At 40.3% G+C, this 17,943-nt stretch overlaps 1 protein-coding gene across 3 annotated transcripts; it reads left to right on the top strand.

Moving 5' to 3' along the window:
• Window positions 1-3,383: 3,383 nt before the first annotated feature.
• LOC139442905 (gamma-butyrobetaine dioxygenase-like) lies at window positions 3,384-12,894 on the top strand. Of its 3 annotated transcripts, none has more exons than XM_071223816.1 (15): window positions 3,384-3,546; window positions 6,644-6,708; window positions 7,034-7,128; window positions 7,948-8,072; window positions 8,479-8,621; window positions 9,119-9,177; window positions 9,292-9,367; window positions 9,571-9,615; window positions 10,097-10,221; window positions 10,561-10,701; window positions 11,432-11,492; window positions 11,590-11,643; window positions 12,004-12,072; window positions 12,188-12,292; window positions 12,508-12,894. In XM_071223816.1, the coding sequence occupies exons 1-15, from the start codon at window positions 3,384-3,386 to the stop codon at window positions 12,613-12,615; spliced, it is 1,434 nt and encodes a 477-aa protein (XP_071079917.1). In that variant the 3' UTR covers window positions 12,616-12,894. The 3 variants fall into 3 exon arrangements, with proteins under 3 accessions (XP_071079917.1, XP_071079918.1, XP_071079919.1); XM_071223817.1 differs by lacking the exon at window positions 3,384-3,546 and adding an exon at window positions 6,376-6,429; XM_071223818.1 differs by lacking the exon at window positions 3,384-3,546 and adding an exon at window positions 6,396-6,466.
• Window positions 12,895-17,943: the final 5,049 nt, after the last annotated feature.

The raw sequence follows: 17,943 nt of genomic DNA, 5'->3' as shown, positions 1-17,943 counted from the left end.
ACTTTACGAAATCTGATGAATTTATTTGACACACTACGATACGTTTTCAATCTGCTTTTGGTACTATTGAACCATTATGCAGAACGAAGGCCATCAGTGTGGATGCATTGAATTTACAATCAATGCGTAAATAAAAGAAATTAATGAGAGACGCAGAGACGTGTAACCATTCAGGTTGCTGCAGGCACATACTCTCAGGCATGGATCAGGAATATTTAGAATGATGTGGCGAGTGAGTATGTTTCTACACCGCCTTTTGTCAATATTCTAGCAATATTAAGACTGAGAACACCATAAATGAGCTCCATACATACACGTTAACCGCTAGGCTGCCCCACCAGCCCGGAAATGTTTACAATGTATATATGGATAAACAAATAAACATATGATCATATGATCTTAAGATAATATGACAGAGCCATGTGATATTTTTTTAATGCAGATAAAAAAAACTCTCAAAATACTCAAACAATGCCGTTTACCTCAATATCGTCACTCACACCAAATAGTTGCGTATAAAAATGTTGGGTTTTAATTTGCATGCAACCACAATCTTACAACAAGTGAACAGTGAAAACACGCCACGACACGCCATTACATGACTGTGAAACCGTTATCAGACACACGGGACCTTCCCAGATCCGTTTCACTACTAGAGCACAGGACATATTCATACGGGTACGTCACTTACGTAAAAGAACCATCACGGTCTCCTCTACAACTACAATAATACCAGGATTGTGTAGGATATCCACCCAGACAGTGGGGAACCGTTTGCGCGCTGAGGGTATTCGCGCTCGACCACCGCCAGGTGATATTTTGACGGACCTTCAGCGTAGGCTGCAAACAGGAAGTGGACATATTTGTTGGTGACATGGGCGGGCATCGTCTACACTGGTAGAACAAACTTGTTGCAAGTTCTGGGGTGTTTGACGGCTAAACGTTACACGGGTGTGATTTGTCGGCCACACCTCCTTGTCATTATGCAAACAAGCGAACGTCATCTTCCAACAAGACAACGCCCGACCTCACACGGCAAGACTGACAACGACCTTTTTCAGGAATCACAACATCTTGGCTCCTAGGTCTCAAGATTTAAACCTAATCAAATATTCAGTTTATACACTTGATGAAAGACTGCGAGGATCTCAGCATCAACCTAAGAAAATCCGACAGTTGGGACACGTAGTGTCGGCAAGTGGGTGAGTGGGTGAACATTCCCAAGGACACAATTCGAGCATGATTGCTTCCATGGGACGAAGATGCCAATCAGCGTTTGGCGCTAATGTTGTGGAAACAAGATATTGAGAACAGATAACCTTCAACTTAACAGTCTTCTGTTCCATGTGTGCTATATGGAACCTGGGACAATGAAAATCATGTGTGCCAATTTTAACAATCGATTACCATCTGTTGATTATTTATATGATATGTAAAATATAGATCTAAAATTACTTTTGATTTTCTTATTTTTGCAGAGTATATATTTGACATATCTGGCTAGGTATAAATACACTCAGACTGTCTTTTCAATGTCGAGGTAGGATACCTGCCAAATTAACAGCGCCCAGCGCCCACATTTGAAACCTCACTCTGCACGTTCGACTCCAAATCCACTCACACAAACACGCACACACACATGCTCGCTCGTTACTTTTGTCATATGTAAGGTCACTTTATACAAATCCTTCGTTCAATTTTTCATAACCATAAAACGTTTGTTTGTTGTTACTGAGGGAGCGACAAAACCAGAATGTTAAATGGTTTGTCTCAGGCTACGTACATGCACGCCTATGTAAGTACTGGAGTGAGTGAGTATGGCTTTACGCCGCTTTTAGCAATATTCCAGCAATATCACGGCGCGAAACACCAAAAATGGGCGTCACATATTGTACCCATGTCGGGAATCGAACCCGGGTCTTCGGCGTGACGAGCAAACGCTTGAACCACTAGGCTACCCGACCGCCCCTGTAAGTACTGGAATAAACAAGTGGTAGTTTCATAAACATTCATATGTCGATCCTTTACGCCGGATGACATAACGCTTTTGGTTCAATAAATGTATCTCTCACTAAAATAACATGTCATGAGAGTGTGAGAGTAATAGTCCCGCTGGGTTCGAAAATACAATACCATTGAGACACTGCGCCATGTATTTATATAGAAAATACATCAGATTTTTATTTGGATAGTTTACTTACTATAGTAATCAGGTATAATCCCTTTGTTATTTTCCACCTGTTGTTATCTTATTGATTTGCTGTCCTTACATATACACATATATGCTCTCTGCCTCATGGCATTCATTCACTTGATGAAGGAGTAAGCATATACTCCGAAACGTTGTGTTCCTCATAATAATAAAGTTGACATCCATATATTCTCTTTCTTAAGTGTACCACTTCTAAATGCCGTTCAAAGACCAGGTACACTCCCGATATAAAGCTGTAGAGTTGTCTACATCCATTAGGGTTGTTTCAATGGATCTGCAACGGGGCACTAGGAGTGAATCTGCAAGTGAGCACTAGGAGTGGATCTGCAAGTGGTCACTAGGAATGGATCTGCAAGTGGTCACTAGGAATGGATCTGCAAGTGGTCACTAGGAGTGGATCTGCAATTTGTCACAAGGAGAGTATCTGCAAGTGGTCACTAGGAGGACGTATGAGGGTTGCAGTACCCATGGAATAGCAAAAGCAGACCGGCCGAGATGTTTTATTTGTGTGGTTTTGCCATGAGGACAAATGGCAGCTGATCAGAAGACAACAACCTTTGCATATATATTTTGGAAATAAGGTCAGTTTGTATAAGAGAAACAGTAAGTATATGTGCATACATCCACTCCCGAAGCCTCTGATGTACAATGCTCAAGGCCCAGGTTCAGACGGAATCTAGCATTCACAATATTTGCATTTGAGGATAGATTTTATTTCTTGTTTCTGGTTTTCCCCTCTCTGTTGCTGATGCGTGCGTTAGTGCGTGCGTGTGTGCGTGCGTGCGTGCGTGCGTGCGTGTATTTCAATATCATTTTGTTATTTTCATTCAATGACCTGTCTGGTATAAATCTGATTGTCATGTTCGTATCCACTATATAACATATAATGCGGCAGTTTCCAGATATAAGCAATGGACGTCAGATACTTTTTCATCTCAGCCCATGGTGAAATAAATGTTCTGTTACCCTGTTTTACACCGTTCCCTCACTTACGATCGAATGTAATTTAGTACTGACCAGACAAATACGCGACCCATATATTAAAAAAACCATCTGTTCAGTATAGTGGTTTACCCATGACCTCTATGTCAGAAAAAGGCCCGCACTGGATTGAGGTCAGTGTACGGAGGGAATCAGCAATACTCGGTATACACACGTCCTTCGTGCATATATGTCTTACAGTAGCACTCAGCACAGCAGTACCATGTATCGCGCTGTGATCCGGCTCTGCAGGAAGCAGGTATTGCCAAATTCAATTCAAAGGTGGAATCAGGAATGTCGTCTTCTTGGATTGTCCGTCGATTCCAGTTCAAAAAGACTTGCGAGCATCACAGGTATTGTAAATATATTTGAAATTCTGTTACTGCCACTCAGCATGGTGTACATCAGCTGGTCGTGATCATGACTATTGATGACCCAGTAGCAGGTTCTGTCTGAGTCACGAACTAGTGAAGTTTACTGAGCAAATCACACATATGATTCCTTTTTGTAATTTCAATATGAAACTATGTCCCCAATATAGGCATGTGACATGTAATGTGCAATCTATCATGTCAGGCTTTTGTAACAAACCAGACTATAAGGTTATAAAGTTTAAAACATGTCATATCTTGTTCTGGGACTAATATATATATATCATCATTCACACATAACCGATTCTCACCCCTCATATACCCACCCCACCCTTACCCCGACCCTTGGCATATATTCACAATTTATGAATACTAAAGAACCCATTTCACTGATCAAAATAAACCATTCTTTGTTAAGGCAATATTTAACCCCAAAAAGGCAATTCAACACAATGTGACACTAAACCAAAATTTGCACAGAAGTGTTGCAGTGAATGTGTAATAATAGATCTACATACATATCGTCATTGGATCTATATTGGCCATTTAATTAATGTGACTCGTATAACAACAGCTGTCGTGTTCGTGTTTTGTAACTGCCATGTGTGGGTATAGGCAAGGATAAGGGCCACGCATGTAACTTCAGCTCATTTGAATTATAACCCCGCAACATGAGCAGCACCTTCATATTGTATTGCTTTGTATTGAATCCGGGGTGAGAAGTAGACGGTACATGTAAATGTGTTGTACTCAACTCACCAAGACGAGAGAACAGAAGCCCACTTTCAGTGACATAATTAAGTAGATTATCTATAAATGACACCATAAGTCCTTTGATGGGAACAAACACCTGTGGACAGTTCCATTACACAGTTATCTTGCATGACTACACATTCATTGGTTCACCGCTCTAGCCAGGTGATGTTCCTTTGTACGCATCATTAATTCATTACAAATACCTTCACATGAAACATCACGATCAAAATAATCATTATAAGCAGCACTTTCTATTAAAGCATACCTGGTAGAGTTCATAAAATGTGTGACTGAATTATGCAAAACATCTTCTTGCTCTGCTATGTTGGTATCATGAAACAGAAAAAATGATTTGTCATTTCTTTGAAAATATAGAATGATTATAAGTGACTCGAGACCAAAATAATGTATTGTCCTTGCACGAAATATTTGAAATGCATATGTTCATAACTGTTTATATTTCATTCCTCTTAATACTTCCCAGCACCAATGTATTTACGCATGTTGATGTCATTATTGAATGCCTCAAGAAAATAGCTTTGTCACAGCACGTGTCGAGACATTCCTTGCAATACCAGTTATTCCCCTTGCTAAAACCACTCTTACCTTGTGTAAGACATTTTATAAATATCAGAACACCATTTAAGAATCCTATGAAACATCCAATGCACCTTTAGCATTTCCATCAGAAGTTTGAAAGTCTGGTTTCACAGAAGCGGCTGAGGCATCCCATCTACACTGATACTGCTCGTGCTATTCCAGACATACACAGGTCTGGGAGGTATAGCACCGTTCCTTAAGTCAACTTGACCTCCATTCAGAAAGTACGTCAAAGGCATATGCAGACTTCTCAGCTTATCGAGGTTTAAACACGTCAACCACTTAGTGTGCAGACACACATTTATACATTGAACATGCAGAACAGGCGGAGGATAAATAATACAAACGAATCCTGTGTAGTAGCGTGATATAGATTCACCGCCAAGGTCCAACGTGTTACTTTCAATAGAAGACATACCAAAAGATACAATTGCTGTTTTGGAGTACTAATGTACATTTTTCCTGTACGAATTCAAAATATATTTGACAGCACACTTAATATACAGTCGAACCCCGTTGTCTCGCGCTCGGATGTATCGAATCTCCAGTTGTGTCGAACCCCTAGTTTTATCCCTGTCTTACTATGTTTAGCTTTATTTACCAGGATGTATAGACTTTGGTGTTAAAAGTCTTTAATTATTGGATGGGAAATACATGTAACTCACTCTCTCTCTCTCATTTGTCATTGCATGTCATCGAATCACTTAATTAAGTTTCTGGGCCATTTGTGATGTATCAACCTGTGTTCCTCAATATTGCAAAGCGTGTCATTGTACATATGCTTACATAGTGAGTGAGTTTGGTTATCGGGGCTGTGAACATTATTGATGTGTTATGTAATAACAAATATACACTTTGATGCAAAAGATCCCATGCGGAAACATAAGTCATAAAAGCCTGTTTTCAGCACAAAATCGATTTCAGAACTTGCAAACAAACCGTTCTACACCTGTCGCAAATAATCAGTTGTCTTATTGTGATGTGCATGAGTTTGGACGTCATAGCCCACACCGCCCACGCCTTCATGCACGTGTCATCATAGGAAGAGCATGTGTAGTGTAAATTCATTCAGTGTTCGGTGTTGGTATTTCCGACTGCTTGCCCGATTTAAGGACTGCCTTCACCGAAGGTTCACATCTGTACTTAGTCATGCCTGTGATGTTATCAGCCTTAAATGTCCACATATAAAACTAGACATGACAATTTCTTGGGGTTTAGAGACATTTCCAGCACATTAGTACCCATTGGCCGTCATGGAATAATATGATCTTTCCTTTTCGCAAGTGTCTGTCAATATTTTCTACTTGGCCCATATACTCACAGTTAGATTCCCAAAGTCATAAGTATATAAATATACTCGTAAGTAAACAGGTGACGCAAAATTGCTATCTGTGTTAGATAACTGTTAAAAAGAAGTAATAACACAAGGCTATAAATAATAAATAAGAAGCCCGGATGAACACATGTTATGTCAGGCCAGTTGGAATCGGATCAACCCAGCAAACTCTGGTGTGTGTTTGTTTTAAAATGTCTGCCTCGAGTGACGGTATGTTCCCCTCGTTCAAAGAGTTGAACTTATGTTAAATCATTTTTTATTTTAAATCATGAAGTGCATTAACTTTAAGATAACCTACTCATCTATATCTGTGTGTGTGCATGTGTGTGCGTGCGTGTGTGTGTGTACATATTGCTGTCCTTTCAGGCAATACCTTTCAATTTCCAGCAACATTGCCATCAAAGTCCAGTTATGAGAGTCTGGTAGAAAGGAAACTATTTCTGAAGACAGCGGTACGTCCATTAAATCGAGAAACAACCAAAGCAGCATTCGACGTTTGCTAAGCGCGTACATTCTTTTACATAACTATTACAGAAACAATTGAATATATAACCAAATCAAATAACCTATTGCATTGATATATATTGTCTTTTTTCAATAGTATTTTGAATATAAAATACAATTTTTATAGTCTTTCGAATATAAAATGCAATTGCATTACCATTGCAATAGGTAGGGATTCTATTCTGAAAGGGTAATTGTGATTTTCATTTTACGAAGCAAAAGAAAATCAGCACTGCGAGAACATGTCGTATATACCATCGTATCACATGACAGTTTGCAAGGTCAGCAGATGCCAAGGTTGCTGCTGTGACGACAGTTGACGGTGGCAAAAATGTTGAAATCAAATGGGACGACGGTAGCATATCAAAGTAAGTGATTAAGATCTAAGCCATGTTAAGATAACGTAACTTATTAAAAATGTCTGTGTTTTACATATATAAGCCAATAACGAGATGATTGTAACAAACATTTTTTTAAAAGTATTATCCGATACCCATACAATAGTATGTATTTGGATCGGTGTTAGAAACATGCTCTTGTGGTATTAAGAAGCAATCCTGTAATATGTATCTCAGGCATATAACGGAGATTTATCACACCGTCCCAAGCACTTATCACATGTTAGGTCCCCGATATACCTATGCCGCATCTGTATTCTTCTCATGATCAAGTGTATCATTGTTTAAAATGAAAAAGAAAGTTTGCACACATTTATCATTTATATATGGATTCCTAAAGGCACTTGTAGGAACGCCAAGTCTATTCACTATTTTTAAGAGCGGTCTGTCGTCGTACGTGTAGATCTGTCAGAAGCTTTGAACACAATTTGAGACTATTGAGACTATTCGAAAAACCAAATTTCTACTGAAATCATTCTGCCCCAAGAACACATACCCTCAGTTAAACCACACATAAAACTGAAACAGATGTCGCCATGCATCCCAGAACGATATATGTGTGTTGCAGACTGATGTCCTGTATATAATGCACCTGAAGACACCCACAGCTAACAACACTGAACACCTAGGGTTCACTTCAGCACAAGCTGTCCCAGAATATGTCTAAATGGCATACTGTTCTTATTCTTTGTACTTAATAATATTGTGTACCACTGGTATAAGAGAATGGGTAGTTCATTATTTCTTTTAGACCCAGCTGCAATGGTATGTACAGAGCTTTCTTTGCAGATATCACAGTATGTGGCTGCGTCAGTCTTGTCACTGTCCATCCTGCCGCCTATCCACCAACCAGCCCATAGTGAACTTCAAGGACGTTGACATAGACGCCACTGTGTCAGATGCCCGGCTTGACGGTATGCACAAACATGTTCTCGTTGACCATAGCCATTTAGTTCATTCATCCCTTAATCTCTTATAAAGCAGCACTATTGGTATCAGTTATTTTCCTCTTACTTTCCTTTACGTATATTGCATGCCGAATCAATTAGTTTTCCATAATCAAATATACTTAACGTTATTATTAATATATAAACACGTTGTCCCTCGGATATCCAAGTTATGTGCTAGGAAGATGCTGCCTCAATTTAGTATCATCGATAAATCATGGATTTAATGGCTAAGGGAGCAGTACGATTAAGGTGACCAGAGTAACCAACAGGTGGTTATGGATAATTTTTCAACATTTAACAATTTCATTTCTAAACATTGTTGGTTGTATTTTGTATGTGTAAGTGTGACAGGCAAAGGTTAACTTCACAGGTGACAAGGTTCTCAAGGTAATCTGGAGTGATGACAAGAACCACACGGGGTTATTTCCCGTACCTTTTCTGAAGTATTACAGCTACTCAGACAAATCACTGACTGAAATAAAAAATCAGCGCAAGATGGTCTTTAGCTCGGAGGTAAGTCATCAGTTTCGACTTGTCGTCGCTTAGAGACGTTGCGGGTGTGTTACTAATACATTAATTAGGAGAGGCTTCCTCAAGAATTCATTCGACCACGATGTTCACTGAACCAACAGGATCGATCATGCTGGTCAGCGAAAACATCGTCACTTGTTTCAATATTGTGAATTTGTTCAATGTCTTGAACATATTCACTTCAGGGTACAAATCGTCTGGGACAGACATACATATATGCCATGTGTTGTAGATAATTAATTTTGTGGTAGTTCTACTTCGAATATATTCACTTAGAAGGTTGTCGACTGTTTACATGACCTTACCCTACAATATGGATGTTACTGGTCGGGGAGGACATGAACATCCATTCTGTGAACACCTGGTGTCATCTGAGTCATTCGTAACTATAGGAGTTTAAATTAATTGCTGCTATTTTGTTTGTCCCGATTGCTGATTACTTGATTACTTAAGCGAACTAATTTATTCTTCATCGCAAGGCTCAGATTCCCGAGGTAGCGTACAGTGACGTTATGGGCAGTGACACCGGCCTATTCCAGTAAGTTGAATTTTGATATTTAACTCGCAAATATTGTGATCAGTTCTACAAAAAGGGATCGGTTGATTACAATACATCCACACATATTTGATTATGCATCATTTGTATTACCAGATGGCTAAACCATCTCAATAAGTATGGAATATGTCTGGTGAAAAACGTACCAACGCAGGAGATGACAATTAAAAAGGTGAGCAAATGTGTTTACATGAGGAAACCAAAAAATGTCACTGAATCTCAAATCAACGATTAATGATATTATCCCGAGCTTTAAGCATAATGTCGTAATGCTATGTGATGATAATTTAAGCTGAACATATGTTTGTGTAATGAGACAGACTTTTGGAGTTTGGATATTTCATTCTCATTAGGATATTTCTTCCTCTATACCAGGTGGTAGAGAGAATAGCGCCCATCCAGTCATCTGTGTACGGGGAGGTAGGGATATACTGTATATTGTGTCATGTTATAACCATTCATATACAAAAATCAAATGACTAGATGATGCTAATAAGACGAAATAATTTAGAATCATCCATTGTCCATAAATTGTTGTTAAAAGCACAAGACAAACGTGCTCATAATACGTGTCTTATGATAGCCCATTTTAATGGATTTGTTTTGATTGCAGTCTCAGCTGCCTGAGGCGTATATTTGCTCTGTGATTTGCTTATTCCCCGTCATCATTTCACTATAATGCAATTCAGTAATTGATTTGCCTGATCCAAACACTAATAATTTCAGGTCAACCTGTTTTAGCTGAAACGTGGCGGCTAGTTACGTTAGATAACATTAAATTACTCACTCACACCAACAGACATCCAGAAGCATATAAAACATATTTCATAATTATATTGGCCATTATTACCCTTTTCCTTCAGTACTCCGTTTTGAAATTTACCTTTTCAATTTTCCCAAGATATTTGACGTTAAGGACACACCACAGCCTATCAATTTCGCCTACACGCCTGTGAGACTGGAGTTACACATGGACCAGCCAATGTACGAGTCTCCTCCAGGGCTGCAGTTCCTGCACTGCCTAAGGTGATCACACCTTATTCATTTCAAAGTTATTGCCATTTATTTAACAGTAGAAGGCTTACTGACTGATTCACACATTTAAAAGATAATACTCACTAACACTAACATTTGGAAGACAGCACTGACCGACACACTTAGAAGACATTACTGACCGACTCACACATTTCGAAGACAGCACTGGCTGACTCACACATTAAAAAGACAATACTGAATGACTCACACATTTAGAAGAGAGCACTGACTGACTCACAAATTTCGAAGACAGCATTGTCAAAATCACACATTTAAGTTTAGTTGTATCCTAAACAACTTTCTCATACAAGGTTGTCACGTTTTTTTCAGATTTGACAAACAAGTGACTGGAGGTAAAAACTTCTTCGTGGACTTGTTCCATGTGGCTCACAGGCTTAGAGAGGAGTACCCAAAAGAGTTCCAGGACTTTGTACGGATACCTGTCAACTGGGAAACTGTCCACTATGACAGGTAAACATGTTTCCAAAGTGGCACGTATATTGGTGCAACTATTTTCAGTAATTCCTAATGCGCATATGGTTCTTGATAAATGATGATTGGCTAATGTCTTCCATTGTTTTCATTGTTTGTGTGGATGCACGTAGACACCTGACGTCATGAGAACTCACTGTCGTCATCCATCGTTCATGACGTCAAAAACCTTCATATTTTAAAATCTAGCCTAATGTCTCTATATGAGATCAGGAAGCCCACTTTTAAATATAGATAGTGCGAAGAATAACTAATCGCAACTCGGATCATGATGGAAGTTGCTCGCGAAGTAGATATCTGCCCGGTGAGCGGGAGGCCCGGGCTTCTATCCCCAGCTGCGTCAAAACAAAAGATGTAAAAAGATGGTAATTGTTGTTACCCTGTCTGGCGCTCGGCATTAAGGGGGTAAAACAAGCAGTCGTCGGCTTGGAGTCAGAATACTGTGTCTGAGTGGGGTATTCATGTTAAAGTGCGGCATAGTATCGCAGTGGACTTGCACTTCCAACTCGGCACTTGTACAAGCAGCCACACACACACACACACACACACACACACACACACACACACACACACACACACACACACACACGTCGCTTTTTAAATGGAATAATCCTGGACGCGACGATAAACTCCATTTCAGCTCACCTAACCTAAACTCAGATCAGACTCAATCGACTTTGTGTTTATTATACTTGGCTTGATGTTTCAGAGATTTTCCTGTTCACATGTCTTACCAAAGGCCGCATATATCCCTCAACAGTGACGGAGAGGTAACGTTCACATACATTTCTGTGTTTTTGATACATGTGTGCATGGTGTGTCGTGTTGCTGAATAATATTCCAGCCTGTATTGGTTTTCTGTTTCAGATTGTTGGCGTTACATGGCACCCAGGTCTTGGTGGTCCTCTGCTTGTTAAAGAGGTACTAAATAATACAAACTATCAATTTTATTTTACAACATACACAGATCGAACATAGTGGCCGAGCAGACAAAAACAATTGCGTTCAATAACGCAGGTAACTCCACTTAATCAGGCCTTTAACCGAATCTCATCAATGCGTTAAATGTAATATGCAACGACATCACAATTCAATGCATGATTGTTGTTGATTCATGATTGAAGGTTCTTGATTTTTTGCTGCCTTTTTGTTACTTTGTTTCTTTCCTTTCAACTATTTTTGACAGCAATACGAAAAGAATACTCTTTAGAATAATATTCACAATGATGAGAGTGGTCTGTGAACCGTTTTGCTACTTTCTCTCTGTTTCTATTGCTTTAGGAGGACGTGGAACCATACTTCAGAGCTTACAAAGTCATGGCAACTTTGTTAAACAACTTCCCATCACAGGTAAACATAATTCACAGTCACATCAGTATCCAGTTATTGGCAGCTAATATAATTATAAGATAATTATCACATGTCGTTATTTCCCTACTGTTTATATTGTTAATTCGTCCCTCAGTACCGACACCGTATGCAGGAAGGGGACATGATCTCATTCAACAACAGACGTGTCCTCCATGGCCGGGAAAGTTACAATCCTCATGATGGCATCAGGCATTACCAGGTAACTGTAGCAACAACCGACTAAGGATTGGCATTTATATATCTTTACTTTCTTAATTAAGTTCGTTCATTTCGCGAATACTTAAGAATTGACTTTCACTTTGTGTGAGTTTCTTTGGAGTATGAACCTTCTTACAATGAGGGCCAAACTGTATGAACGTCGGGAGCTCTGTCAATTACATTTTGTTAGTACCAAATGATATTTCGTTGTTACAGGGATGTTATGTGCAGATTGACGAGTTCAAGAGTCAGGTACAGGTGTTCTCTAACAAGATTGGTGATGGCAAACTGGCAACGAGAGTGGGAAACTTGGACTTGCAATAGCACTTTGCAAGCTACAAAACCCTGTAGAAGGGGCTTGAAACGTGATGACCCACTCATGTGTATCCAAGATTGTGTTACATATCGTGATCATACATAATACGTCGCGCGCATCTGGTATATATATTAATTCAATTTCCAGTACATTTACTGTACCTATACTGAACAATGGACATCATCGGTTGCATCCATGTATAACGTTTCTGATCGTTACTGTATCTGAACCAACGTTGATACATCACCAGAATTATGAACACCTGACCGAATAAAGCTAAAAACTCCCGTTGTTTTGTTTGCAATGACTCTGTCCTGCTGTTGCCAATCTTAAACAGTCGTGTACATTTATTTTAGTTTTAATTGTACGTTCTACTATAAGACGTTAGAATTTTTCATTCAGATTGGTCCGCCAGAGTGTATGGAATACGTGTTTGACCATGATTTTACCCCGCTTTCCACATTACCCCGAAAGGAAATATTTCTATAAAAGCATTGAAAACACGCCCGTTTGGCAATTTCAAATACTGACTTCACTTCATTAACCTTGTTTTGTTGACACGAGCTATCATTTGGAGAGTCTGTTGCCACGGTGCATCATTTGTATAACACAATCAGGTTAACGTGAAGCCATTGCCATGTGTCGTGTCAAATATAGTAGTGAAGCAAAGGAAAACAATATATGCAGTTTCCGAAGCTGTGTTTAGATTAACAGTGAGGTTGCTACCGAAAACGTGAGTGAGTGAATTTGGTTTAATGCCACTTTCAGCACTATTTCAGTTATATCCTGGCGTGTCAACTTGATGTGGGAGAAATCTCGAAGAGATTACTTCGGAAAAATCCACGAGCACGGGTATGGTGCTGACAAACCTAGAAACATAATCTGGGATTTGAACCCCTAATCATAATTTGTTTGGACCTCTAAATTCCGAACTATAGATAGTGTACATAATGCACAGTATACAGTGTACACACGTGACACTGACAGCGAAGACGCCATAGAGCGCTGTTCTCAGTTGTGTCTCAGATTCAGCATCAGTTTGAAACATAATACTGACATGCTGCTATGTAACTCACTCACTCACTCAATGACATTTTTTTACATTTATTCATAATGAAAAAAAGGCTGTCAGATCACATGATTAGGTCCATGTAGGTCAAACCTGAGTTCAAATGATTTTCATTTGCCCTAAAACGCTTGTTTGTTTTTCACAGTGAAACGGCCATGTGATGTTTCGGGGGAAAAAACATTGAAAAAATCATTTTAACTCGAGTTTTACAAAACCAGATAATTCACTTTTCACTGGACATGCTGAGAGCCTCGGGAAAAAACATCTGTCGGGAAATAAACACATTGGTCGGAGCACGTGAAAGCCCCCACCCCCATACACAAATGATACCTTCAGTCAATCAGTTCCCGGACTGCGGGAACGTTGCCGTTCGACTTAACAGGATCTGCGTGGGATATTGCGTCACACGTGTCGTCACTGTTTTAAGCACACGTTGAAACTAGACACATGCTTAACAATATTTGGTCTACCAGGGTTTGACCACAGCAGTCTGATCACCCTTAATCATCAACATTTGGCCTCACCTTGAATTCGTCCTCAAGACGACATACATTTTTATTCGCTTCGTTTTCCAGGATTAAAAAGAGGTCAAGGAATACGCGAATCATGCATCGACATTAATGCCCAGTCATCATTAACTACCGGGCATGAAGACACTCTTCGGCATAATTGCACTGTCAGGTTTACGGTACTGTTTATCATCTGTTTTAAGTCATTCTCTTTCGTATGACACACAAACGATGTTTATCGTCTTGGTTGGTACCAACAGATACATCCATCTTCAGATACGATATCATCCACTTTACATATATTCTTAAAATCGCAATGTAACCTTAAACTAGAGCTCGATTAGCTATATATTGATTACAGTGTTAGAACACGTTCATTATGTAATCTAGAAAGATTATATTTACATCTCAAACTGAAGTGAGCAGAACGTTTATCTTCCTCTAATCACACACCAGGGCGAGCATTCATCGCGTCATATCGTCATATTTAAGACATAAACGAGTGGTTTAATCACCCTGCAGTGTTGTATTGTACGATACACAACGACCATGAGTAGTTCATATCTTATATGAGATATCAACGTTTTGCACAGCCTCTTTAATGGTACTAATAAAATGTGGAAGCTTTATCAATATTTACCCTATTTTCATAATGATGACTCCCTGAATAGAATCCCACCTCGGCATTGTCGGACAAGTCTATTTTAGGAACAAGGGGGTTACGTTTGGTATTTACAAGATATTCTCACGATTATCACGTCGATTACCTGTACCTTTTCTCCCTATACCAAATGTCACGTCTCTCCCACTTGTGGATACAATCGTTCGGCCAGGACGTTTATCGGCGTTGCCAAGCGACATCTGAGTTGAACAACTCACTACCCTCTCAAAATATACGTCCATCGAATATAGCCGAAATAATTGTTAATTGTATCGTAAAGGGTAATTCACTCGTCCGGTCCTGAAATTAAAATTTACCAAACATTTTCAATCAGTCGTGTACCACCCCGCGTGTTGCTGTAGGTGAGGTGTCTACCCGACTCAACCGGTCGTGTGCAATCAGGAGTTGACCGTCCTCAAGATGAGCCAGTATCGTAGGTTCACCCACTTCACCGTCACGCCGAAGACCCGGGTTCGATTCCCGACATGGATACAATGTGTGAAGCCCATTTTTCTGGTGTCCCCCGCCGTGATATTGCTGGAATATTGCTAAAAGCGGCGTAAAACCATACTCATTCACTCACTCACCCACTTCAGGACGGAGGGGAAAGATAATCTAATTGATACCATCCATCACAGTTAGTTAGTGAGTGAGCATTGTTTATTGTAGCGATTCTCCAGCAATATCACGGCGGAGGACCCCTCCGGTTGAATAATCATAGCGCCTTTACATTTAGACGTATGGTTACATTTGGAAGCACATGTCTTAACGGTCGAATCAGTCTGAAGTACCTTTCCTACTCAGGTGAGTTCGGATTCAGCTTGTACACACCACACATAAATGAATCACAGACAGAATGCCCATGTAGACGGGATGGTGACAATAGGTACTGGCCGGTCCCAAAATGGCATCATGGCATCGGGAAGATACCAAACTCATATATGGACGTAAGATCCGAACATGTGCTCAAACTGATTTGTGGTTCTCAATGCGGACAGCGGGCTACAACAATGATAACTGTTTTACTGAAGACGCCAAATTACACGTCTTAGACGTTTGACACTTTTTGTAAACCCATGGTGCTGACACGGTAAAGTGAGGTGAAATGGGGTTTAACTTTTATAAAAGATTATTGCACTTATATAGCGACGTGCATGCACGTGTGTGTGTGTGTGTGTGTGTGTGGCTGCTTGAACTAGTCCGGACTGATGCCGATTCATAGTGCCAGCTCACTGAGATACCACGCCGCAATTTAACATGAATACCACACTCAGACACAGTATACTGACTCCGAGCCGACCAGTCCTTGTTTTAGCCCCTTAATGCCCAGCGCCAGACAGGGTAACAACAAGTACCATCTTTTAACGTCTTTTGGTATGACGCGACCGGGGATGGAACCCCAGACCTTCCGCTCTCCGGGCGGATGCTCTACCTCTTGACCACGGAGATGGTACTGGTGCTGACAAACCGAGAAACATAATAAGGGCAAATCTACGAAGCCACAATCGTAGGTTCTAGCATGCCTGAGGGTCTGAACAGATACTTGGGATCGTCGTAAAGGGCTAGATAACCCGTGGTCCAGCAATACGAGGGCACAAGTGTAAATGATGTATAGGTGATTTAGGATGACCTTTGGTTTGTACTCAAGTTTTGACGTTTCTCCTTCGATAACGATACAGGGTTCTTGGTGCTGCTCTAATGTTTTTCGTGAATTTGACTCAATGCTGTTTTGTACAGCATTACCGTTCCATCACGGCAGTCTTTTTGATTATTAACCGTCGAGACAATAAAGCATATTGAGTCCTTAAGATCAATCGTAACAACTTTGGTGTTTTAGTACCATATGTAAGATGGATACAGGATAAATCGCAAAGAGCCATGATGAACGAAGCGTGGTTTCACGATTAAACATTGTTCTCTCATGACGTAATTTATGAAGATTCGAACATGTACTCGCACCTTATTATAATATACTACCGACAATACATGAAAGGGAACTGATGAAATGATGGTGAATGTGTAATTGTGATACATGTCTTTTAAGTTAGTTTGCGGGTGTAGATCAATATGTGGCATGTCCACCATGTTGGGCAATCCATGCACATCTTGATGGCACACTGTTGGTTAAATTGCATATGGTTACCCTTCAGTATTGTCCGCCATTCCGCCCCATGCTGGGCCATGTTGGCGGGTGCTGGATCCCTGGCCTACTTTCTCCGCCCTGGAACATCCCATAGATGCTCTTTTGGGCACATGTAAGGGAACTTTGTGTGCAAGTCCAATGTCCTTTTCTCTCGTCGGAGATAATCAAGACGACCTAGGCACGAATATTCTAGCGAACACTAGTCGGCATATCGCAGTGAAATGTCCATTCACAATAACCAAATATCATCCCACACCATGACACTACCGCGCCCATGCCGACCATGCACGATTTGCTGTTCTGGCATACTTCACGCCGGTACGTCGCCAAGAACGTTTTCTGCCATCTGTGAATCGGAGGGAAAACCTTGATTCGCCTGTAGGGATGACGTAACACCATTGGCGCACATCCCGTTCTTTGTCACATTTGGTAGGCAGATAGGGGCACACCCACAGGACGACTTGTTTTTGGGGCTGCAAAGGGCAAGTATTTAACGGGAGGGGTTGAAATTGGCCTTCCTGTTATTGTACGGAATTCTCTCTATTGATAATAGGAGCAGATTTGAATCTATTGCGTGGTGTAATTAAAGTGATGAGGCGATCGGTTTGTCGTTTGTTTATCATTGTCATTGCAACACCGCCAGTTTGATGGCACTTGTCCCCCAGTCGAGAATAATTCATTTTGATTTGCCAAGCGTTCGAGTAAAGGAAACTAGGGATGTTGACGCTTTATTCATAACGTGAAATTTCATTGTGATTAAATACTGCGTTCCGATGCAACGCCATGGTTTTGTAAATGGACATCTCAACGATAGGTATAGCAAAGGGCCCACATAAATCCGATCCCTGGAATGGCAGCCATATTGAAGTTGTCTACTTCGTCCATCTTTGGGCGATTTTTATCATGTGTCAATATGCAATTGTTATATTCGGTAAATATAGAAAGTGTGGAATA

Source organism: Haliotis cracherodii, unplaced genomic scaffold, assembly GCF_022045235.1.
Source record: "Haliotis cracherodii isolate W230 unplaced genomic scaffold, xgHalCrac1.p SCAF_5, whole genome shotgun sequence".
Lineage (NCBI taxonomy): Eukaryota > Metazoa > Mollusca > Gastropoda > Lepetellida > Haliotidae > Haliotis > Haliotis cracherodii.
Note: the sequence above shows the minus strand (reverse complement) of the source record. Positions and strands in the feature narration are given on the sequence as shown.